The 24,656-nt window shown below is 44.5% G+C and overlaps 2 protein-coding genes across 6 annotated transcripts in view; one reads left to right on the top strand and one right to left on the bottom strand.

The window, feature by feature from the left end:
* The window catches only part of poldip2 (polymerase (DNA-directed), delta interacting protein 2), a 35,667-nt gene extending 35,295 nt beyond the window's left edge, over positions 1-372 (bottom strand). The window contains exon 1 of one of the 2 annotated variants that reach the window (XM_072243547.1): positions 191-372. In XM_072243547.1, the coding sequence (XP_072099648.1) occupies positions 191-324 (134 nt within the window). In that variant the 5' untranslated portion in view covers positions 325-372. The remainder of the gene's footprint in view (positions 1-190) is intronic. The other variant, XM_072243548.1, reaches the window with a different exon arrangement.
* On the top strand, positions 189-22,426 carry tmem199 (transmembrane protein 199). Of its 4 annotated transcripts, none has more exons than XM_072243550.1 (7): positions 189-473; positions 2,925-3,151; positions 7,770-7,843; positions 9,681-9,770; positions 10,176-10,218; positions 12,809-12,921; positions 14,501-22,426. In XM_072243550.1, exons 2-7 carry the CDS (start codon positions 2,968-2,970, stop codon positions 14,594-14,596), a joined length of 600 nt encoding a protein of 199 aa, XP_072099651.1. In that variant the 5' UTR covers positions 189-473; positions 2,925-2,967; the 3' UTR covers positions 14,597-22,426. The 4 variants fall into 4 exon arrangements, with proteins under 4 accessions (XP_072099651.1, XP_072099652.1, XP_072099654.1 ...); XM_072243551.1 differs by having other exon boundaries at positions 427-587; XM_072243553.1 differs by having other exon boundaries at positions 427-644; positions 10,179-10,218.
* Positions 22,427-24,656: the final 2,230 nt, after the last annotated feature.

Genomic DNA, 24,656 nt, shown 5'->3' with positions numbered 1-24,656 from the left:
GGGGAGGAGAAGTGGTGGGGTGTACGCGGTAATTGGTGGGTACTCGAGAAAGGATATATACATCGGGGGAAATGCGGGGACATTTATCCGGGGGTTAGGGGATCAGCGTTATTTCCAGAAGCGGTCTCGCACCCTCAGTAACCTTGGCTCCGCTTACCTCCTGCGCACAACCCTGGAGCCGGAACCTTACCTGGACGAAAGGAGGCGGGCGTGCTGCTGCCGCTGATCGATACTGCAGGCGCGGCATACGGCCAGGGCGCGGAGAGCGGCGGCTGGGTTCCTGGCCAAGGCCGACACACACCAGCCAAGCACCGGAGCCGCCATGACTGTGCGGGGCGTGTTGTCTGCAACCCTTGGTCGCTACCACCACTGTTCCAATCCCAGGCCTGCAGTCGCCCCCAACTAAGATGGCGGCGGTTGCCATGGCGATGGGCCTAGCGCGGCCTGAAGCCTGCGCCTGAAGTTGCTGCAAGGTAAGAGCTCAGAGCGCAGAGCTCACGGCGGATTTAATTCAGCTCGGGGCTGTGTCCTTTTCCTCGCCGAGGTTTAAACCTGCTGCTTACATTTGGTGTGATTTTACAAATTACGTAAGGACGCTTTTCCGACTTCTGCCCCAGACTCGGTTCAAATCCGCCCGGTAACAGGTAAACCTCCGTCCTGGCCGGACTAAGCAGGCGATGCCCAGCCGGTCGGTCAGAGTCGGTTAATAGCGGGGTTAATGCTTCAGGCCGTAGACCCTTCATCTGGCACCGGGCTCAGAGTGAAGGGTTGGGGGTGGGGTTAGAAGGAGTGAGGGACTAGGATTGGGAATGGAGGGAGAGTGAGAGGCTGGGAACAGGGATAGTGTAGTGAGTTCGTCATGTTGGCAGGCAGTGGGCGTAACTGGAGGACGAGAAGAGTTGAAGCATTTTCTCTACTTCTCCATAGATGCTGCCTGACTTCTGAGTGCTTGCTGTATTTCACGTGTCTGCTACATAAAGTATTGTTTAATTTATCTACATTTCCATATTTACTTACATCTGAATTTCATTTGCTTGCATCAGAACCATATCCATGTATACCTTGTCTATTGTGTCTATGTAAATGCCTCTAAAACATAGTGATTCTACCATAATCTCTTCTAGTATTCTAGATATCAATCGCTCTCTTTGCAAGATAAAAATTAGCCCTAAAGTTCCTTTTTAAACTTATTTCACTGTGTTTTGGAGTACATGTGATGCATTAGGGTTGTTTTTGATACCCACACTTTGTCTAACTGCTCTACAGTTTCTCTGTAACACTATATTCTATATTTTTGTGTTTTTTTTACTTTTGTATTATCTCCAAGTACTTATCTTTGGAGTGGCTTGATTAAAAAAAATAGAATCAACCTCAGAAAGGCAGCGTCCATTATTAAGGACCCCCATCACCCAGGGCATGCCCTCTTCTCATTGTTACAATCAGGTAGGAGGTACAGAAGCCTGAAGGCACACACTCAGCAATTCAGGCACAGCTTCTTCCCCTCTGCCATCTGATTCCTAAATGGACATTGAATCTACCTCACTTTTTAAATATATATTATTTCTGTTTTTGCACTATTTTAATTAATATACATATATTTTTTAAATCCATTTATATTTTTCTTTCTGTATTATTATGTATCGCATTGAACTGCTGCTGCTAAATTAACAAATTTCACAACACATGCTGGTGATAATAAATGTAATTCTGATTCTGGCTGTGTGGCTAAGCACAGCTCCAATGGGATTTTTAAGTTTGCTGATGACACCACTGTTGTAGGCCGAATCAGATGTGGTGATGAATCAGCATATATGAGGGAGATTGAAAATCTGGATGACTGGTGCCATAATAATAACCTCTCACTCAGTGTCAGCAAGACCACAGAGCTGTTTATTGACGTCAGGAGAAGCAAACCAGAGGTTCTCATCGGAGGATCATATTGGAGAGGGTTAGCAACTCGCATTCCTTGGTGGTATTATTTTGGACAGCCTGTCCTGGGATCAGCATGTAAATGTAATTTTGAAGAAAGCATGACAGCACCTCTCCTTCCTTAGGAGTTTGCAGAGACTCAGTTTGACATCTAAAACTTTGACAAACTTCTATAGATGTGTAGTGGAGAGTATATTGACTAGTTACAACACAGCCTGGTATGGAAACACCAATGCCCTTGAACAGAAAATCCGACCAAAGGTAGTGGATATGGCCCAGTCCATCATGTGTAGATGTGAGCACATCTATGTAGAGCAGTGTCTCAGGAAAGCAGCATCCATCATCAGGGAGCCCCACAACACAAGTCACGCTCTCTTCTTGCTGCCGCAATCAGGAGGGAGATACAGGAGCCACAGGACTCTCAGCACCAGGTTCAGGAACAATTATTACCCCTCAACCATCAGACTCTTGAACTAAAGGGGATAACTTCACTCAGCTTCACCTGTCCTATCACTGAAATGTTCCCACAACCTATGAACTCACTTTCAAGGATTCTTCATTTCATGTTCTCAATATTTATTATTTATTTATTTATTACTATTATTTATTTCATTTTGTATTTGCATGATTTGTTGTTTTTTGCACACTGGTTGTACGCCCAAGTTCGTGCAGTCTTTCGTTGACTCTTACAGTTATTCTATTATGGATTTATTGAGTATGTTTGCAAGAAATGAATCTTGGGGTTGTATACGGTGACATAAATGTACTTTGATAATAAATTTACTTTGAACTTGTGAACGAACTGCTACAGACAGTGATGGGAATCGAACCATGATGTCCTGACAGCTGGCACTGCAAAGCATTACTCTAACCTCTACGCTGCATGCTGCCCTCTTTAACTGTATCTGAGTACCTGTGACAATAATAAACCAATTTTGAAAATTACTCATTCTACCTTCTGCTTTGCTTGCTGTTAATGCATTTGTTGTGACCAGCTCTTCCAGATTTCCACTCTGGACTGCTCACAGTTCAACATCTATGGCGTGTGCTCTGCAAGTGAGGGATGGCTTCCTCCAACAGCTTGGCCTTGCGATGAAGGAGGGTCATTCTCTGCCTGTGGACCTGCACTCTGAACTGCAATCCTGCTTCACAGGAACAAAGCCCACCCCCACGGTTCCTTTCAGCCTCCTGAGAAAACTCCACAGATTCTTACGAAAAGAAGGCAAGTAATCTGGGACCAGAATAACAGTGTTAACTGGTTCCTGCTAACTCTTGGTCAGGGACCTTTAAGAGACTCTTAAATAGGCACATGGATGAAAGAAAAATGGAAGGCTATATGGGAGGGAAGGGCTAAATTGATCTTGGAGTGGGTTAAAAGGCTGGCATAATATTGTGGGCTGAAGGGCCTGTACTATGTTGTAATGTTCTATGTTTCTATAAGAGTCTGGTGTTTAATTCCATTATTCTGTGTGATATGCTGTTGGGACACAGGAAGTTCAGTAGCTGTGTTATTTTGGTGTTTGTATAGCGAGCACACACTGAGCATTCATCTCAGTATTTGTCAGCCTCTTCCTCTACAACTCCAAATGAACCTCAAAACTTAGATATTGGTGTAAAATTCAGATGTGGTAGGTACTGTATAAATATGAGCTTACATTTTTCAGTGACTCACAGTCACAGCCTCAATCCAGTCAATGTAGGGTCCTCAACCGCCCTGTAGTACTTTCACTGGAGGAAAGTATGGGGGGATGTCAGAGATAGTTTTTTTTTTTTTTTTTTTTTTTACACAGTTTGGGTGCGTGGAACATGCTGCCAAGAATGGTGTTAGAGAGGCAGATATGAGGGTCATTTAAGAAAATCTTAGATAGGCACATGGATGACAGAGAATTGGAGGGCTACGTAGGAGGGAAGAGATTGATTGATCTTAGAGTGGGTTAAGTGGTCGTCACAACATTGTGGGTTGAATGGCTTACAATATGCTGTAATGTTCTACGTTGTATGAATACCAAACTGCACTCTTGTCCCTCTGACGGCACTCTGCTTCCTTAGCACTGCGCTTCCTTAGCACTGCCTCTCCCACAGAAAATCAACAACCTTTGTAAAGCTTCCTCCACCCTTCCCTCAGCACTCTACTGCTCACTGATACTCTCCCTCACTCAATATCGCACCTTAGTACGGTGCTGCTGTCACACAGCTGCTCTGTCCCTTACGGTCACCACTGCCCTCTGTGCTGGGTGCTGATCCCTTGGACCTGTCACCACCTCTGGCAGGGTGGCATTCCCTCAGTACTGCCCAGCCACCTAGACGATGAATGAGGTTGCCTTTTCTTTCCTGCCAAAATAGACAATTTCCCATTTTCCCCTATTACTCTCAGTTTGTCAGATCTTGGCCCGCTCACTTAAACATTCCATTCCTTTCCTCTCTGTGTTTGTGTATCCAGCAAGGCCAGCAGCAGTACTCTTGGTACTTTCACATATCATTCTCATGAATTGTGGAAGGTTAAGGCCAGATCCCTATGGGACACCATTCATTTCACCTTATACTTGCTGGCTGTTCTCTCTGTCTTGTGTAAGTAGTCACTCATTCATCTGTGAGACAGAGAGCTCCTTCTGTGGCTCTCCCTCCTTAACTGCTGCCTCAGGGAACCTGTACGGAGTGGCTGGGCACGCTTTCATTGATGGTATTGTGAATCCTCACCAAATACTCAGGAAGGGTGCATCCATCATTAACAACTCTCCCCATCCAGATCGTTCCCATGGCTCCAGGGTGACCAAGGATGGGAGCTCAAGGTTCAGGGATATTCAATATTCAGGAGGGATAGACATGAAAGAAAAGGAGGTGGGGTGGCGTTGCTGGTTAGAGAGGAGATTAACGCAATAGAAAGGAAGGACATAAGCCGGGAAGATGTGGAATCGATATGGGTAGAGCTGCATAACACTAAGGGGCAGAAAACGCTGGTGGGAGTTGTGTACAGGCCACCTAACAGTAGTAGTGAGGTCGGAGATGGTATTAAACAGGAAATTAAAAATGTGTGCAATAAAGGAACAGCAGTTGTAATGGGTGACTTCAAACTACATGTAGATTGGGTGAACCAAATTGGTAAAGGTGCTGAGGAAGAGGATTTCTTGGCATGTATGCGGGATGGTTTTTTGAACCAACATGTCGAGGAACCATCTAGAGAGCAGGCTATTCTAGACTGGGTTTTGAGCAATGAGGAAGGGTTAATTAGCAATCTTGTCGTGAGAGGCCCCTTGGGTAAGAGTGACCATAATATGGTGGAATTCTTCATTAAGATGGAGAGTGACATAGTTAATTCAGAAACAAAAGTTCTGAACTTAAAGAGGGGTGACTTTGAAGGTATGAGACGTGAATTTGCTAAGATAGACTGGCAAATGACACTTAAAGGATTGACGGTGGATATGCAATGGCAAGCATTTAAAGATCGCATGGATGAACTACAACAATTGTTCATCCCAGTTTGGCAAAAGAATAAATCAAGGAAGGTAGTGCACCCATGGCTGACAAGAGAAATTAGGGATAGTATCAATTCCAAAGAAGAAGCATACAAATTAGCCAGAAAAAGTGGCTCACCTGAGGACTGGGAGAAATTCAGAGTTCAGCAGAGGAGGACAAAGGGCTTAATTAGGAAGGGGAAAAAAGATTATGAGAGAAAACTGGCAGGGAACATAAAAACTGACTGTAAAAGCTATTATAGATATGTAAAAAGGAAAAGACTGGTAAAGACAAATGTAGGTCCCCTACAGACAGAAACAGGTGAATTGATTATGGGGAGCAAGGACATGGCAGACCAATTGAATAATTACTTTGGCTCTGCCTTCACTAAGGAGGAAATAGTAGGGGACAGAGGGTCCAGTGAGATGGAGGAACTGAGCGAAATGCATGTTAGTAGGGAAGTGGTGTTAGGTAAATTGAAGGGATTAAAGGCAGATAAATCCCCAGGGCCAGAGGGTCTGCATCCCAGAGTGCTTAAGGAAGTAGCCCAAGAAATAGCGGATGCATTAGTGATAATTTTTCAAAACTCGTTAGATTCTGGACTAGTTCTTGAGGATTGGAGGGTGGCTAATGTAACCCCACTTTTTGAAAACGGAGGGAGAGAGAAACCGGGGAATTATAGACTGGTTAGCCTAACGTCGGTGGTGGGGAAACTGCTAGAGTCAGTTATCAAAGATGTGATAACAGCAGATTTGGAAAGCGGTGAAATCATCGGACAAAGTCAGCATGGATTTGTGAAAGGAAAATCATGTCTGACGAATCTCATAGAATTTTTTGAGGATGTAACTAGTAGAGTGGATAGGGGAGAACCAGTGGATGTGGTATATTTGGATTTTCAAAAGGCTTTTGACAAGGTCCCACACAGGAGATTAGTGTGCAAACTTAAAGCACACGGTATTGGGGGTAAGGTATTGATGTGGATAGAGAATTGGTTAGCAGACAGGAAGCAAAGAGTGGGAATAAACGGGACCTTTTCAGAATGGCAGGCAGTGACTAGTGGGGTACCGCAAGGCTCAGTGCTGGGACCCCAGTTGTTTACAATATATATTAATGACTTGGATGAGGGAATTAAATGCAGCATCTCCAAGCTTGCGGATGACACGAAGCTGGGCGGCAGTGTTAGCTGTGAGGAGGATGCAGGGTGACTTGGATAGGTTAGGTGAGTGGGCAAATTCATGGCAGATGCAATTTAATGTGAAGTTATCCACTTTGTTGGCAAAAATAGGAAAACAGATTATTATCTGAATGGTGGCCGATTAGGAAAAGGGGAGGTGCAACGAGACCTGGGTGTCATTATACACCAGTCATTGAAAGTGAGCATGCAGGTACAGCAGGCGGTGAAAAAGGCGAATGGTATGCTGGCATTTATAGCGAGAGGATTCGAGTACAGGAGCAGGGAGGTACTACTGCAGTTGTACAAGGCCTTGGTGAGACCACACCTGGAGTATTGTGTGCAGTTTTGGTCCCCTAATCTGAGGAAAGACATCCTTGCCATAGAGGGAGTACAAAGAAGGTTCACCAGATTGATTCCTGGGATGGCAGGACTTTCATATGAAGAAAGACTGGATGAACTAGGCTTGTACTCGTTGGAATTTAGAAGATTGAGGGGGGATCTGATTGAGAAGTATAAAATCCTAAAGGGATTGGGCAGTCTAGATGCAGGAAGATTGTTCCCGATATTGGGGAAGTCCAGAACGAGGGGTCACAGTTTGAGGATAAGGGGGAAGCCTTTTAGGACCGAGATTAGGAAAAACTTCTTCACACAGAGAGTGGTGAGTCTGTGGAATTCTCTGCCACAGGAAACAGTTGAGGCCAGTTCATTGGCTATATTTAAGAGGGAGTTAGATATGGCCCTTGTGGCTACAGGGATCAGGGGGTATGGGGCGAAGGCTGGGGCGGGGTTCTGAGTTGGATGATCAGCCATGATCATACTGAATGGCGGTGCAGGCTCGAAGGGCCGAATAGCCTACTCCTGCACCTATTTTCTATCTTTCTATTTTCCCCCTTCTCATTACTACCATTAAAGTGGAGATACACGAGTCAGGAGAGACATTCTCAGTGATTTAGGGACAGCTTCTTCCCTTCTGTCAGATTTCTGAACAGTCCATGAGCCCGTGAACACTACCTCACTGTTCCTTTATTTTGCACTATTTATTTGTTTTGTAATTTATAATTTTATGTCCTGGCACTGTACTGCTGCCGCAATAACAACAAATTTCACATTAAAAAAGACATTGCTAGAAACCTGTATCTGATCCTGACCAGTGTTTTCAATAGCCCTTGTACCAAGTTGCTGAGCTGTGATGGTTTGTGTGCTTTATTTGCAGGGTTCCCAGTGTATCTTCATGAACTTCTGGAGGGAGCAGAAATATTTACACCAGAGGTGAAGTTGCCCGAGAGGGTGAGTATAAAATATGGGAAGAGATTACTGAGGGAGGATGGTGGTGGTGGAATGCTGTCCTTAATCTAGCACTGGTTTCTGCACTGAACACTGATCTATGCCACCCTCCCACTCACTGGTGCCACATTGCCCTCAGAGAACGTGTGACTAGGTCATTTGGTCCTTACTGCTTGCTAAGTAACCAAAACTTGTTCATCTCCGACTTCAATGTGATCAGTAACTGAGTCTCCGCTGCCCCCTTGGGCAGAGAAATTCAAAGATTCTCTATTTTCTGAGAGAAGGCGATCCTTCTTACCTCCTGTACTGAACGACCGATTTCTTACTCAGAGCCTGTGTATACATCCTGGCTAGGACAAAAGACATCCCTGCATCTACCCTAAGCTACACACAAAATGCTGAAGGAACTCAGCAGGACAGGCAGCATCTATGGAGGGGAGAAAACAGTTGATGTTTCGGGCTGAGAACTTTCTTCAGGTGGAACACTGAGGAATGTTGGGGAATAGAGGGATCTTGAGGTTCAAGTCCGTAGTTCTCTGGAACTGACAACACTGCTGGATTAGGTGGTGAAGAAGTGGCTCACAGTATGCTTGCCTTCAGAGGTTGGATGGGACTACAACCAGGGATCAAGGGTTAAGGGTGAAAGGTGAGGTTTAAGGGAAAAATGAGGGGGAAGTTCTTCAGAGAGTGTGAAATGAGTTGCCAGCACAAGTGGTGCATGTGAGCTCGATCTCAACATTTGAGAAGTTTAGATAGGTACGTGTAGGGATATGGAGGGCTATGGTCCTAGTGCTGGTCAATGGGACTAGGCAGTTTAAATCATTTCGGCATGGACTAGATGGGCCAGTGGTACTGATTCGGTGCTGTACTTCTCTGAGGCTATAAGTTGTCCAATTCGTTGTTTTATGGCAGCAGTGCAATGCATAAAAAATTACTGTAAGTTAAAATAAATATAAAAACAAAAAGTAAGTCATGGAAATAGGGAGATAGTGTTCATGGGTTCATTGCTTGTTTAGAAATCTGACGGCAGAAGGAAGGAGGTTGTTCCTAAAATGTTGAGTGTGTGTCTAGCTTCCTACAATTTTATATAGTTCTATATAAGAAGCGAGGCAGAGGTAGCTCAATAGTCAGAATTGTTTTACTCCTGGTAGGAGGAGGCTCTTTGCCTCATCGGGTCTGCCTGGGGTCTGTGCGGAGTCTAGGAGTGAGGGGCTTCTCCACCAGTGGTTGTAGTTGTCCTGCACCTTGGGTGTCACGTTGCTGAGCCAGTTTCTGTCAAATGTTTTGCAGTGCTGGATGCTTCTGGCGATGGGCAGTGTGGTGGCCCATAGCTCAGACTGCCTGAGTATTCTCTCTCCTGAGTGGATGTCCAAACAGAATTCTCTATCCTGAATGTTTGATGTCACTGAACCTTGGCTTGGGAGCGGGTGAATTAGCATCCAGTGTTTCCTTGCCATGGTCCACCAGTGGGTAACCACTCCCGCAGGCAGAGAGAAAGTGAGAGTGCTCTTTAGGATGTGAGCTACCTTATACACAAGCACGTTCTTGTATTCACTACGTAATAAATGAGCTGATCCTGGCCTGGGCATTGCCTTGCAAAACGCACAGACGTTTTGCCGGGGTTGCTGCAGAGTGGGTCACCAGCCTCAGCTCCTTGAGTGATTGTCTGTACTGAGGACCAGATGAAACCGGGCATGATTCCAGCACCAGCTCCCCTCTGCTCTGCCCACTCACAGCGGCATTCAAAAAGGGGTTGGCACTCTCGAGGGATCGTGTTAGAGGGTTTCAGTTGTAAAATGTTAAAGATCCTCTTCTTACATCATATCCCCGTCTCTTCCAGAACCCTGAGCTGGTGGCCAGACTGGAAAAGATCAAAGCAAAGTTGGCAAATGAGGAGTACAGACGGATTACCAAAAATGTCAATTGCCAGGTGTTGTTTTCTTTACCAGGGGCTTATTTATTTACTTAGAGATACAGCGTGGAATAGGCCCCCTCAAGCTGCACCACCCAGCGACCTACGATTTAACCCTAGCCTAATCACAGGACAATTTAAAATGACCAATTAACCTACTGACCGGGCTTCTTTACACTGTGAGAGGAAACTGGAGCACCAGAAGAACACCAACATGCACACAGGAAGGAATGTACAAACTTGTTTATAGAGAACACTGGAATTGAACTCCAAACTGAACCCTGACACCCTGAGGTGTAATAGTGTTGCGCTAACTGCTAGGCTACCATAGTGCCCTTTGTCCTGTTGTCCTGTGCTGGTCCAGGAGAAGGGCAGCTTGGCTGCGGCTTTGTGATAACATTCTTTTCATTTGTTTGTTCCCAGCAGATAAACCGACATGGCACCCTGGGAGATTTGGCCAGGCAAGGTGAGTGGCTAAAGGCTTTCCTCATCATCTGAATGGGTCGTAACAGAAGGCAGGACCCAATGTGGGGGGGGGGGAAAAAGGGAGATCTCTGCAGGATGTGCAAACTGCAAATTCATCCAGCAAGTTGTGCATCATCTGTGGAGGGGAATAAACAGTCAACGTTTTGAGCCAATCTCGTGCCAACTGTTTATTCCCCTCTATAGATGCTGCCTGACATGCTGAGTTCCTCCACCATTTTGTGTGTGTTACTCTGGATTTCCGGCCTATGCAGAATCTCTTGTGTGTAGGATCTCAGTAGGTCAGGCAGTACTGGTGAAAGAGAGGCCAATTATCATTTAGGCGTAATGGGCCCTGAGGAAAGGTCTGTTACAAGAATCACCCCTTGTAATAATGACCAGGGAGGCACAGAGAGAATCAGTAAGTACCAATAAGTACCTTTATTGTCTCAACAGAAGAACATGGGAACTTACACAATTTACTGTTTTCCTCGACCTTCCAACAACGGTCAAAGAATAGAAAATATAATACCAGTTATGAAGTAGTTTTTCTGCTGGCCACCTGTTCCTCATGGTCCTGTTTTGAATCTTCGCGTGTCCGCGGGGTACTTTACAGCCACGATAGCTGGTCTCCTTGAGTTACAGCCGCCAACACCCTTGAACCGTCTGCTTTTATATTCATTCCTTACCAATTCAAATGACATTTCAGTGTCATTGGACCGTTTACACCTTTTTATTGGCTCTGATCCAGGCCAGCATCCATTTATTGCCCTCTTCCCAGCAAGCGACAACCAGTAATTTATGGCTCTTTGTTATCAATCAGCAACCAGCTTGAATCACACAGCACGGATTCATATTCCAACAGTCAAAAACACACATGTTGTATCCAACCAAGAACACCTCACAAGTAATTTCTTATTTGGAAATGATCCCCAGTTCAGCAGATTACCTGAGGCATCGCTGTGTCGACTTTAAATCACTGATTAAGCCAAGCAACTAACTCACAAAAAGGAGAACACAGTCTCTTCATAAATGGCAGCCTCCATCTCCTCCCTCATGGCAAGAACAAAAGCAATTGGTCTGTCTGCTTCCACTGTCCTTGATTCATTTGAATTCATTGATTTGCAGACTGTAGTTCTTTCTGGTCAACAGATCCCAGGCCTGAAACCTGAACTGGTTTCTCCTTCCACAGGTACTGCCTAATTGGCCGAGTTCTTCCAATGTTTGTATTGCTTTGGATCCCAGCATCTCCTGTTTTCTTTGTTTTCTGATGTGAAATGAGTTGGTCACCCTGCCATTGGACTTGTACTTGTTCACCAGTTTCGTTCAGTGTGGCTGGGGCCGCTGAGGGTTTGTTGGTCAGCTGGAACTCATTGAAAGGTTACACTGAGATTAGAAGCACCCATGGGGTTGGGGTGGTGCAAGGGGAGCTTTATTGATCCGATGATCGTACACCTTGACCAACTCTGATTGGACAGTCCAGTCATCACTGGCTCGGGATCCTTTGGAGTTCAGGAGATGAGGGGTTGATCTTATTGAATACTATAAGATCCTGAGAGGGTTTGATAGGGTAAATGTGAGACAGAACAATACAGCACAGGAACAGGCCCTTCAGCCCACAATGTTGTGCTGAACCAAGTTAGTACCCTGTGCCCACATGGGCCCATATCCCACCATTATCTAGGATTTCTCCATTACTGGGACAGTCATGAACAAGGAGACAAGCTTTCAATATAGGTTGGTCATTTAAAACCCATGTATGTAGGAAGTTCCTCTTGCAGTGGGTCGTAAATGTCTGAACATTGTGGGGGCTGGGTCATTAGAAATCTTTTAAAGATATAGGGAGGTAATGGGGTCTGGTCGGGGGCAGGCCAGCCATGGTCGTATTAAATAGTGGGGCAGGCTTGAGGAGCCAAGTGGCTTACTCCTATCCTCTGCCCACCTCCCACATTACAGCCATAACTCGTTACAAGTAACAATAACTCGCCCTGTTAGAATTCACAGTTCTGTGCCTAAAGTATGGGATATAGAACAAAAATGACTCATGGAAAAAGTAGACAAATTTACTGAACAGGTTCCATGTTTTTCTTAAGTTCTGTGGCTGCCTGTGAGGAAGATAAATCTCAGGGTTGTATACTACACACATAACTTTGATATTTAATGCTCTTTGAATCTCTGCAGCCCAAATAAACTATTGTTTTTTTTCAACTTGCATTTCTTGAAGTGCAGAGGGTGAGGCTTTGTATTGGGGAATGTCTGTTTCCCCAGTGACACGGGGATCATCGGAACGGTAGGCAGCAGCTCACCCACCCATTCTCTTCCTGATGTCTTGGTGGCAGTGGGGGCACCTCCACGACACAAACTCCATACAAAATCACCTCTGCTGTTAAAGCTCAATGTACATCTGTCATCGAGGAGCTTGTGTGCTGTATCCACACATCCCTAACCTGCCCAGAGTTACTGTAAGAGCATTTCTCCCATTTCTCCAGTGCTGTGAGGAGTCTCCTGTGCTTTTGAGGCTTCTATTGCCTACCTGTGTTGGAGTCGGCCTGCGGACCTCACTGACATGTCCCTCTGCTCTGTGTGTGTTGCAGTGCGGTCAGTCAAGGCATTGGTTGTGACCATCTTTAACTTCATGGTGACCGTGGGGGCTGCATTCGCCTGTGCCTACCTGGGCAGTCAGTACATTTTCACAGAGCCGGCTGCGGTGAGTGTGGGCACCTGATGGCAGGAGTGATGTTGTAATGGAGGGCTTTGATGAGGAGGGGTTAAGGGGAAAGGTCATGTGGCTGTGGTTTGGGGTTTGCTGGGATAGTGTTAATGGACAACTGACCTGAGTGTGTGGCAAATACACTGGATTCTGAGGTTTGGCATCCTCAAAGGGCTGTAGTCGGACTGACCAATGGACCCCAAGCTCTGCTCTTGCCTCCCTGTACTGAAGTTTATCCTGATCTGCTTCCAAACACAGTCTGGACCATCCCGACAGGAATATGCGTGATCTGGATTTCTAGTGGTAATAAATACAGGTTTCCCTGGCTATCTGAAAGTAGAGCGTTCCTATGAAACCTTTCGTAAGCCAAAATGGCATAAAGCAAAGAACCAATTACCATTAATTTATATGGGAAAAATTTTTGAGCGTTCCCAGACCCAAAAAATAACCTACCAAATCATACCAAATAACACATAAAACCTTTAAATTCCACTTCCGCAACACTTTCATCACCATCGTCCAGTGCTTTCTGTTACAGCTTATTAAAAAAACTGACTGATTTCTCCTTTAAGTATAAGAAAACATAACAGAACACCATGCCTTGTACACCCATCAATCCACTCAAGCAATAGACTTTACATTTTATCCATTCCCTGATGCCGACTAAAAGAGACCACTTTACTACTAGCAGAACCAATAGTAACATCGGCAGCTTTCAAGATCCTTTCTCTCTGCGTGTAAATAGTATGAGTGGTGGACGCAGGCAAATTCAACGCACGCATGATGTCTTTATTTCGTTCACCACGATCGAAACACTTAATTACATCCAGTTTTACGCTAAGCGTTAACACCCTTACAAGCTCCCTTAGGCTTTTCTGATACCTTAGGATACATCTTGCGAACGGATGCACAAAATAAATCGAGATAAAGCACAGATGCTCACAGACACATTCAAAGCTATGGCAGCTTGATGCTGAGATGCTGAGTGTAGTTCCTGGGGAAGGCACTTGGTGGCGCCACTCTCGCTGCTCGGGGTGCGCGCTGCCTCTATAATGGCTTGCTGCAAAACAAACGCTGAATGCTATTTTCGCTTTTCGCCTTTTTTCGTAAAAGCAAAAATCCTCTTTGGATTTCTTTCGGTTAGTGAAAACCGGTACTAATGTAGGTCTTTCGTAAAAGCAAACTTTCTAAAAGCGGGGTTACCTGTATTACCAAGAGAATGGAATATGCATCTGTGTGCGGTGTGGGCCTTCAGCCCATCTAGTCTATGCCATACTGTTAATTTGCCTAGTCCCTTAGACTGTACCTGGACCATAGCCCTTCATGTAGCTATCCAAACCTCTCTCGAATGTTGAAATCAAATCCGAAGCCACCACTTTGGCTGGCAGCTTATTCTACACTCTCACCACCCTCTGAGTGAAGAGTTCACCCCTTATATTCCCATTAAACATTTCACCTTCCACCCTTAACCCATGACTTCTTATTCTAGTCTCACACAACCTCACTGAATGTGTGTCTGTCTGTCTGAGATGGGCTTGTTCTCTAACTTTTGCCTGTCTCTTCCCTTCTGCCACAGTGTGTTGTCAGTGCAGTGATTGTGGCCTCTGTGGTGGGGCTGGCAGAGCTGTACGTGCTCGTGCGGATGATGGAAGGAGAGCTGGGAGAGATGTAGCAGGAGCTTCGTTGCAAGTGAGCCCCGGATGAGGAGCTGGAGTTGAGTTTCTGTGGCTCTGAGACTTCTACCTATAAACCTTGACTTTGTGAATACACAGCACTGACATCCTGCAGTTTGTAATTCACATGCTCCTGCACTGCCGGCAAAAGGTCATTTGTTGTTCTACATGTTTTTTTCTGGGCATTTAAGGGATAAAGATGAAAAGATAAAGATGAATTTTATTTGTCACATGTACATTGAAACACAGTGAAATGCATCATTTGTGTTAAATGGAATCACTGAGGATTATGCGGGGAGGAGCCTGCATGTGTCGCTACACTTCCAGCGGCAACACACCATGCCCACAACTCACTAATCTTAGCCTGTACGTGTTTGGAATGTGGGAAGAAACCCACGCTTTCAGGGGGCGAAGATACAGTGGCGGGAATCACACCCTGATCGGCAATTGCTGTAAAGTGATTGTGCTAACTACTATGTTACTGTGCTGCCTATTTAAGTCAGGGTAATTGAGTCAGTGAGTGTCTGGCCAGACAAGATTGGAGCAATATTCTCTCCCACAACAAACATTAATAAGTAAGTTGTGACTTCTGATGATCTGACAATAAGGTATAATTCTGCCCTCGCATTAGGCCCATGGAGTCTACTGCACCATTCCAACATGGCTGATTTATTATCCCTGTCAACCCCATTCTCCTGCCTTCTCCCCGTAACCTTTGACTCCCTGATTAATCAAAAACTTAGCAACTTCTGCCTTAAATATTCCCAAATGACTTGGCCTGCATAGCTGTCGGTGGCAATGAATTCCACAGATTCACCACACTCTGGCTAAAGAAAATTTTCCTCATCTCATTTCTTAATGGATATCCCTCAACTCTGAGCCTTTAGTCCTAGACTACCCCACTGTAGGAAACATCCTCTCGACGTCCACTCTATCAAGGCCTTTCAATATTCAATAGGTTGCAATGAGATCCCCCTCATTCTTCTAAACTCCAGCATTTAGACCCAGAGCCATCAAACACCCCTCATATGTTAATGCTTTCATTCCTGGGATATTCTTGTGAACCTCCTCTGGAGCCTCTCCAATGCCAGCACGTTTTTTTCTTAGAGAAGAGGCCTAGAATTGCTCACAATACTCCAAGTGCAGTCTGAACAATGCCTTATAAGGCCTCAGCATTATGCCCTTGCTTTTGTATTCTAAACCTCTCAAAATGAATGACTAATATTACATTTTGTATTCTTACCACTGACTCAACATGCAAGTTAGCCTTTAGAGAATCCTGCACAAGGACTCCTTTTTGCTAAAGTGCATGACCATGCACTTCCCTACTTTATATTCCATCTGCCACTTCTTTGCCTATTCCCCCAATCTGTCCAAGTCCTTCTGCAGATATGCTGCTTCCTCACCTTCCTTTGTATCATCTGCAAACTTGGCACAAAGCCATCAATTCCTTCATCCAAATCATCAATATGCAGTGTAAAAAGAAGCAGTTCCAACACGGACTGCTGCAGCACAGTATTAGACACCAACAGTCAACCAGAAAAGTCCTGCTGAAAGGTTTTGGCCCAAAACGTTGACTGTATTTGTTTTCTATAAATGCTGCCCGGCCTACTGAGTTCCTCCAACATTTTGTGTGTGTTGCTCAGAACAAGGCCCCTTTAATCCCACTCTTCGCCTCCTGCCAGTCAGCCAATCTTTTAGCCATGCTAGTATCTTTCCTGTAATACCACGAGCTGTTATCTTGTTGAGCAGTGTCACGCTCAGCACCTTGTCGAAGACCTTCCGAAAATGCAAATAAAACAACATCCACTGACTCTCCTTTGTCTATCCTGCCTATTATCTCCTCAAAGAATTCCAACAAGTTTGTCAGGCAAGATTTCCCCTTTAGAAAACAATGCTGACTTTGGCCCATGTTATCATGTACCTCCAAGTACCCTGAAACCTCATCCTTAATAATAGATTCCAACATCTTTCCAACCACTGAAGCCAGGCTAACTGGCCTATGATTGTCTTTCTTCTGACTCCCTCTCTTAAAGAGTGGAGTGAAATTTGAAATTTTCCGCTCCTCGGGAACCATTCCAGAACCTAGTGATCCTTGAAAGATCATTACTAATGCCTTCACAATCTCTTCATCTACCTCTTTCAGAATCCTCAGGTGTTGTCCAGCTGGTCCAGGTCACTTGTCTACCTTCAAGTTTTTCAGCTTTTGAAGCATCTTCTCCTTAGCAATAGAAACACTTCTGCCCCCTGGCACTCTCACATTTCTGGCATTCTGCTGGTGTCTTCAACAGTGAAGACTGGCACAAAATACATAATGAATTCCTCCATCATTTCTTTGTGCCCCATTAGCACCTCGCCATCATTTTCCAGTGATCTGATTATCCACTCTCACCTCAGTTTTACTCTTCATTTATCTGGAAAAAACTTTTAGAATCCTCTTTTATATTATTGGCCAGCTTCCCTTCATATTTCATCTTTTCTCTTTTTATTGCTTTTTTAGTTCCCTTCTATTGGTTTTTAAAAACTTTCCAATCCTCTACCTTCTCACTTTTTTTTGCAGTATTATATGCCCTCTCTTTTGCCTTTATGTCAATTGTGACTTTTTTTGTTAGCCATGTTTGCCTCATCCTCCCTTTAGAATACTTCATCTTTGGGATGTATCATTCCTGCTCCTTCTAAGTATCCCCCATAAACACCAGCCTTTGCTGTTGTGCCATCATTCCTGCTAATGTCCCTTTCCAATCAACTTTCCTTTCTCATGCCTCTCTAATTCTCTTCACTGTCTCTAAGGGTTCCTTTATTTTAACTTCCCGAATCAAATATGGTTCGTTACACAATAGCTGATCCTCCCCTAGTGAGCTCAACCACAAGCTGTTCTAAAATGCCATCATCCTGGCTTTCTACAAGTTCCTTCTCGTGGGATCCAGCACCAACCCAATTTCCCAATCTACCTGCATATTGAAATCTCCCATGACCTCGTAGCATTGCCCTTTTGACATGCATTTTCTATCTCCAATTGCAAGTTGTAGTCCACATCCTAGCTACTGTTCAGAGGTCTGTATATAACTCAAGGATCTTTTTACCCTTGCAGTTTCTTAACTCTACCCACAAAGATTTTACATCTTTCATTCCTATGTTACCTTTTTGCAAGGATTTGATTTCTTTATTACCAACAGAGCCACCCCACCCCCTTTGCCTGCCTACCTACCTGTCCTTTCGATACAATGTGTATCCTTGGATGTTAAGGTCCCAACCATAACCTTCTTTCAACCACAACTTAGAGATGCCCACAACATCATACCTACCAATCTAACTGTGTCACATGATCATCTATCTTATTCCATATACTGCAGGTATTCAAATATAAGACCTTCAGTCCTGTATTCATCACTCTTCTTCATTTTGGCCCCCTGCTGCACTTTAACTAATCCCACTGACTGCAATTTTGCCCTATCATCTGCCTATCCTTCCTGACAGTCTCACTACACACTGCTTCTGCTTGTAAACCACCTGCCCCATCCTCTGCCCTATCACTTCAGTTCCTATCCCCTGGCCAAATTAGCTTAAACCCTCCCCAACAGTTCTAGCAAACCTGCCTGCAAGGATATTGGAACCCCTCAGATTCAGAAGCAACCTGTCCCTTTTGTACAGGTCATAACTTCCACAGAAGAGATCACAATGATCCAGAAATCTGAAACCTTGCGCCCTGCACCAGTTCCTTAGTCATGCGTTCATTTGTCAAATCATCTTATTCTTGGCCTCACTGGTGCATACACAGGCAACAATCTAGTGATTACTACCCTGGAGGTCCTGCTTTTCAGCTTTCTCTCTAACTCCTTAAATTATTTCTTCAGCACCTCCTCCTTTTTGCCACCTTGTTCTCATTTTTCAGTTGAATTTCATTTCACAATTTGTAAAGTTCTGGATCTGTTGATCAGATAGAGTATCAAGTCTTTGGCAGCACTCCTAGAACAGCTCTCCAGTCTGCAATATAACCGAGCATGTGGAAATGCTTTGCAGATCAGTTAGCATCTGTGGGGAGAGAGAGGCCTTTCAATAGACACTGGATTGTATCTGACTGGAGGCAGGAGAGTGCACCAAGCTGTGGATGCATGGGGTTGTACCGAGTCCATAATCCACCAACACACTGAGCGTGAGAGGTCACAGCTCCTGTCGGAGTGTGTGAGAGGGCTGCTTCTCAACACATCAACCCCACACTCCTGATCTCTGGGCATCCAGCAAGGAAGTGTTGGGGGGGGGGGTCACTTGGGGGAATGTGCTTCTTGATCTACCCCTGGGTCTGGCTACATTGACCCCTCACAGGTCCCACCAGCAGCTTGGTCAACGTTTGACCCCAGCCAACTGCTCGCCCCTCTCCTGAGCTTACATCTGTGAATGGGTGCCCCAGAACCTCCGTACAGTACCACAAGCTCCATTCTGCCAGCAGCTGGAATTGAATGCCACTCGTCAACACTGTAAAGCATTATGCTAGCTGGCACACTACTGTGCAGCCCATTCTGGTGAAGTGGAAGGCATGTGTTGCAGGTTAGTAGCTGTGTGTGGGGAGAGGGCGGGTTGGAGGCTATTACCATCAACACACAAGTGAATTCCTTGTGCCCCATGACTGCAGAAGGTTTACATCTGACTGTCCAACCCATGCTGAGATGCCGGAGACATGGCAAGAGCTGTGTAACGCAGGTACACATAAGGTTCTCCATTAGAGTTGGGAAAAGCAGAAGGCCAGGGGGTTTAGAAGCAGGGAATGATCTGTTCCCTAATGATTGATGATGACACCTTCTCCCCAGGATGGGACATCTACAGCCCCTCACTCCCAAGGTGGGGCACCTCCCTGAACTGCCCTTCACTCTATTGGGGTCACTCCTAGGGTGGGGTAATTGAATCTGCCCCAACCCCCCTCCCTGGCTGTATAGTCCAAATTCATCCCTCACTGAGGAAATGAACTCTTCCTCAGGTCACTTCTGGCTCCTTATTCAACCTCCCTCATGGAGGATCAGCGGGACCTTGGGGTCCAAGTCCATAGGACGCTCAAAGCAGCTGTGCAGGTTGACGCTGTGGTTAAGAAGGCATACGGTGTATTGGCCTTCATTAATCATGGAATTGAATTTAGGAGGCGAGAGGTAATGTTGCAGCTATATAGGACCCTGGTCAGACCCCACTTGGAGTACTGTGCTCAGTTCAGGTCACCTCACTACAGGAAGGATGTGGAAGCCATAGAAAGGGTGCGGAGGAGATTTACAAGGATGTTGCCTGGATTGGGGAGCGTGCCTTATGAAAACAGGTTGCGTGAACTCGGCCTTTTCTCCTTGGAGTGACAGAGGATGAGAGGTGACCTGATAGAGGTGTATAAGATGATGAAAGGCATTGATTGTGTGGATAGACAGAGACTTTTTCCCAGGGCTGAAATGGTTGCCACAAGAGGACACAGGTTTAAGGTGCTGGGGAGTAGGTACAGAGGAGATGTCAGGGGTAAGTTTTTCACGCAGAGAGTGGTGAGTGCGTGGAATGGGCTGCTGGCAACAGTGGTGGAGGCGGGTTCGATAGAGACTTTTAGATAGGTCCATGGAGCTTAGAAAAATAGAGGGCTATGAGGAAGTCTAGTAATTTCTAAGGTAGGGACATGTTCGGCACAATTTTGTGGGCCGAAGGGCCTGTATTGTGCTGTAGGTTTTCCCCTAGCTCTCCATTTTATTCCCCTTACAGACTTGTGTCAGAGAACTTCAAACAGTACAACACAGTACAGGCCCTTTAACCTATTCTAAGATCAATCTTACCCTTCCCTCTAATACAACCCTCCATTTTTCTATCACTAATGTACCCACCTAAGACCACCACCCCAGCACACCTGCCACTCTCGGGGTTTAAAAAAAGACAACTATCTCTGATATTCTTCCCCCCCCCCACCCCCTCCAATTACATTAAAATTATGTCCCCTCATATTATCCATTTCTACCCTTGGGGATAAAATGTCACTGGCTGTCCACTCTGCCTATGCCTCTTATCATCTTGTACATCTTCATCAAGTCACCTCTCATTCTCCAAAGAGAAAAGCCCTAGTTTGCTCAACTATCCTCATCAGACATGCTATGTAACCTGTGGTTTGTATTGACTCCCCCCCACCCCCCACAAATTCATGCCTCCTGCCTGCCTCTTCCACCAGCCTGTCCATGAAGTCTCCAACTGCTGTTCACCTTGCCTGAGGGTCTTTTGATACATATATTTTTAGCCTATTAGACTACTGTAAAGAAACCTTCAGGACTGCCTAAGAAAGATATAAATCAGCTGCAGCTTGTTCAAAATGCAGCAGCAAGAATCTTAACCAAAAAAAAGAAAATCTGAGCATACCTGATGCTATATCAGAAAATCTGATGCAATTGCAAAGAAAAAAGTGCGTGGCAAACTGGAAGGTCTTAAGATTGATGAGATGGAGAACGTCCCAGAGTCCTGAGAGGTTGCTGAAGAGATGACAGATGCATTGGTCATGATTTTTCAAGAATCTCTTGATTTTGGCATGGTCCCGGAGGACTGGTAAATTGCAAATGTCACTCCACTCTAAGTAGGGAGAAAGACAAAAGTGAGGAAATTATAGGCCAGTTAGCCTCACCTCAGTGGCTGGGAAAGTGTTGTATCCTTTATTAAGGATGAGGTTTTGGAGGACTTGGAGACTAATGATAAAATAAGTCAAAGTCAGCATGGTTTCTGTAAGGGGAAATCTTACCTGACAAATCTGTTCGAATTCTTCAAGGAAGTAACATGTAGGGTGGATAAAGAAGAGCCAGTGGATGTCACTTACTTTGATTTTTAAAAGGAATCTGAAAAAGGTGCCTCACATGAGGCTGCCTAACAAGATAAAATCCTATGGTGTTACAGGAAATATACTGGCTGACAGTGAATGAGAATAAGTGGGCCTTTTCTGGTTGGCTGCCGGTGACTAGTGTTCCTCAAGGGTCAGTATTGGAACCACTACTTTTTACATTGTTCGTCAATGATTTAGATAGTGTTATTGATGGTTTTGTGGCAAACTTTGCAGATGATATGAAGGTAGGTGCAAGGGTAGGTAGTGCACCAAAAACCTGGACTCTGCTTGCTGCGATATGCCAGGCTAGTACTGTGGAGCGTTTCAAAACACTTCCAAAATCCTCTTTTAATTTGTCCGACTTATACAATTACTTAGTGCCTGTTGCTGTTGAATACATTTCTATAATTTGGTTTATTCAATGACATTTTATTTTATACAATGTTTGTTTTTACTTAAGATTTTTAATTTGTCTCATATTTTATTACCATACTGATTTATCTTTACAATCTATGTAGAACAGTTTGAGCCTGCACCTTAATGTGAAAAAGGTGAAATATAAGTAAAGTTGTTATTAGTATTTTTATCTTTTCTCAACTCAAGGTAGTAAAACCTGAGGTATGCACATATTCAAGCACACTCATTTCTCAATTGCAAGGAACTTTCTGACTATTCTAGTGGTGTTTAATATTGTGGCTTTCCGAAGATATACAAACATATCGCTGTGGAGGCCTAATTGTTTAACGTTATTATGTTGTGACTTTGGATGATACCAGTTGTAGAAATTATTATTATTGGGACAATGTATAGCTCGTTCATGTTCCAAAGTCTTTCAGTTTATTTTTTTTTAATTCAACATATTTCTGGTGCTTTTCACATTGATTTCTGTATGTCATGAGTGTTTGGAGTGTCTATTCTATGAAGTAAGTTGTACTTGCTTGTTTATCCTGTATATTATATCTGGAATGTTATTATGGATTGTCCCATTGGTAATAATAAATCAGTCGTAATATCATCTCTAGGACTCTGACTCTGAAACCAGATCAGGCTTGTATATGTAGTAAGGTATGCTGTCTTTTATGAGTCTATATTTTAAAGCAAGATTTTGGTGAATGATGTTTGTTCTGTGATTGTGCCTGTGTAAGTAATCAGATTGAGTTAAACTACTGTAGAAACATAGAAAACCTACAGCACAATACAGGCCCTTCGGCCTACAAAGCTGTGCTGAACATGTCCCTACCTTAGAAATTACTGAGGGTTACCCATAGCCCTCTATTTTTCTAAGCTCCATGTATCTGTTCAGGAGTCTCTTAAAAGACTCTATCGTATCTGCCTCCACCATCATTGCCAGCAACCCATTCCACGCACTCACTACTCTCTGCGTTTTAAAAAAAAAACAACTTACCCCATTATCTCCTCTGTACCTACTTCCACGCACCTTAAAACTGTGCCCTCTAGTGCTAGCCATTTCAGCCCTGGGGGAAAAGCCTCTGACTATCCACACAATCAATGTCTCTCATCATCTTATACACCTCTATCAGGTCACCTCTCATCCTCGGTCGCTCTGAGGAGAAAAGGCCGAGTTCACTCAACCTATTCTCATAAGGCATGCTCCCCAATCCTGGCAACATCCTTGTAAATCTCCTCTGCACCCTTTCTATGATTTCCACATCCTTCCTGTAGTGAGACGACCAGAACTGAACACAGTACTCCAAGTGGGGTCTGACCAGGGTTCTATATAGCTGCAACATTACCTCTCGGTTCCTAAACTCAATCCCACGATTGATGAAGGCCAACACACCGTATGCCTTCTTAGCCACAGAGTCAACCTGTGCAGCAGCTTTGAGTATCCTATGGACTCAGACCCCAAGATCCCTCTGATCCTCCACACTGCCAAGAGTCTTACCATTAATACAGTACTATATTCTGCCATCATACTTGACCTACCAAAATGAACCACCTCACACTATCTGGGTTGAATTCCATCTGTCATTTCTCAGCCCAGTCTTGTAGGATCCTGAAATGTGTTGGATTGTTTCTGGTTTCTCCAGACATTTTCTGCATTTATCATCTTGAATTTGTTGGTCTTTTATTAAGTATTTTTGATATAATGTGTTAACCACTTGGTCTTGTATTGCCACAAGGAACCCCTCTGTTTCTGGGAAGAGGTCTCCAACTCTGAGCCAGGCGTTCAACGCTTCCTTGTTGACATCCAGTCTGCTCAGACCGTGGAGATGTCTTAATGTTCTGACTAACTTTCCCCACACCAAGGTTAGACAAAGGGGTTTATGGTTGCTGTGTTTATCGGTGAACCTTTCATCTGAATGAGCTGTAACCTCTGCAGTTCCCGTTCTGCAGCCACCACTCTTGTTTCTGTGAGTGTTTTGGGAGATTATGGAGGCTATTCTGTGTGTATTCCAGAGCCTTTGCTGAGACTTCTCAGAATCTCGTCCTTAGACAATGAGCTGAGAGAAGTTTGGATAGGTATTTGGATGGTAGGGGTGAGGAGGGTTATGGTCCAGGTGCAGGTCACTAGGACTAGGCAGAATAATGGTTCAACACAGACTAGATGGGCTGAAAGACCTGTTTCTGTACTGTGGTACTCTGAGTTTACAACTCCTCAACCCTTCTCCCCATGAGTAGATCCTTCAGTAATGAATGCTAATGCTAATGTCCCTGCTAATGTCTGTCTGCTGCCTGCAAAGTTTTAACTGGAACTCCCTTGCCTTTAGTAATTCTAGCAGAGACTGCTGGGAATGGAAGCAAGTCCCAAATGGAATCGTGTCTTGCCTGAGTCTGTAGCTGGCTAGGAGATGTATATGACAGGATATCTTCACCCTGAGCTCTGCATTTTGGCTATATTGATTCTTAAATCACTTCACTCCCACTTGTGATAAAAGAATAACTGTTAAACTTGAGGTTGTGGTTTTGTTACTCAGTCAACTGCCTTACCTTACATTCGACATTGAGATGGGGATTAACAGATTGCTGGCAGGTGGGGAGCAGGATACCAACCAAACTGATGATGAGACTTGCAGAGCTATAGTTGATGATATTCAGATATAAAAAAAATCCCAGAGTAATTAAAAGATCATCTTAGAGGCTTGTGTATAGATCAATCTGATTGTTGTAACTCCCAGGGTTTTTCATTATTTTATCTTTGCATTGCCCTGTGTACGAGGCTGTATATTGTAATTCAGTCTGGATTAATTGAAGGATCAGAAAGTCTCAGTGAAAGATTCAGG

Source organism: Mobula birostris, chromosome 25 (genome assembly GCF_030028105.1).
Source record: "Mobula birostris isolate sMobBir1 chromosome 25, sMobBir1.hap1, whole genome shotgun sequence".
NCBI lineage: Eukaryota > Metazoa > Chordata > Chondrichthyes > Myliobatiformes > Myliobatidae > Mobula > Mobula birostris.
The sequence above is the reverse complement of the archived record's forward strand: the minus strand, read 5'-3'. Positions and strand labels throughout refer to the sequence as shown.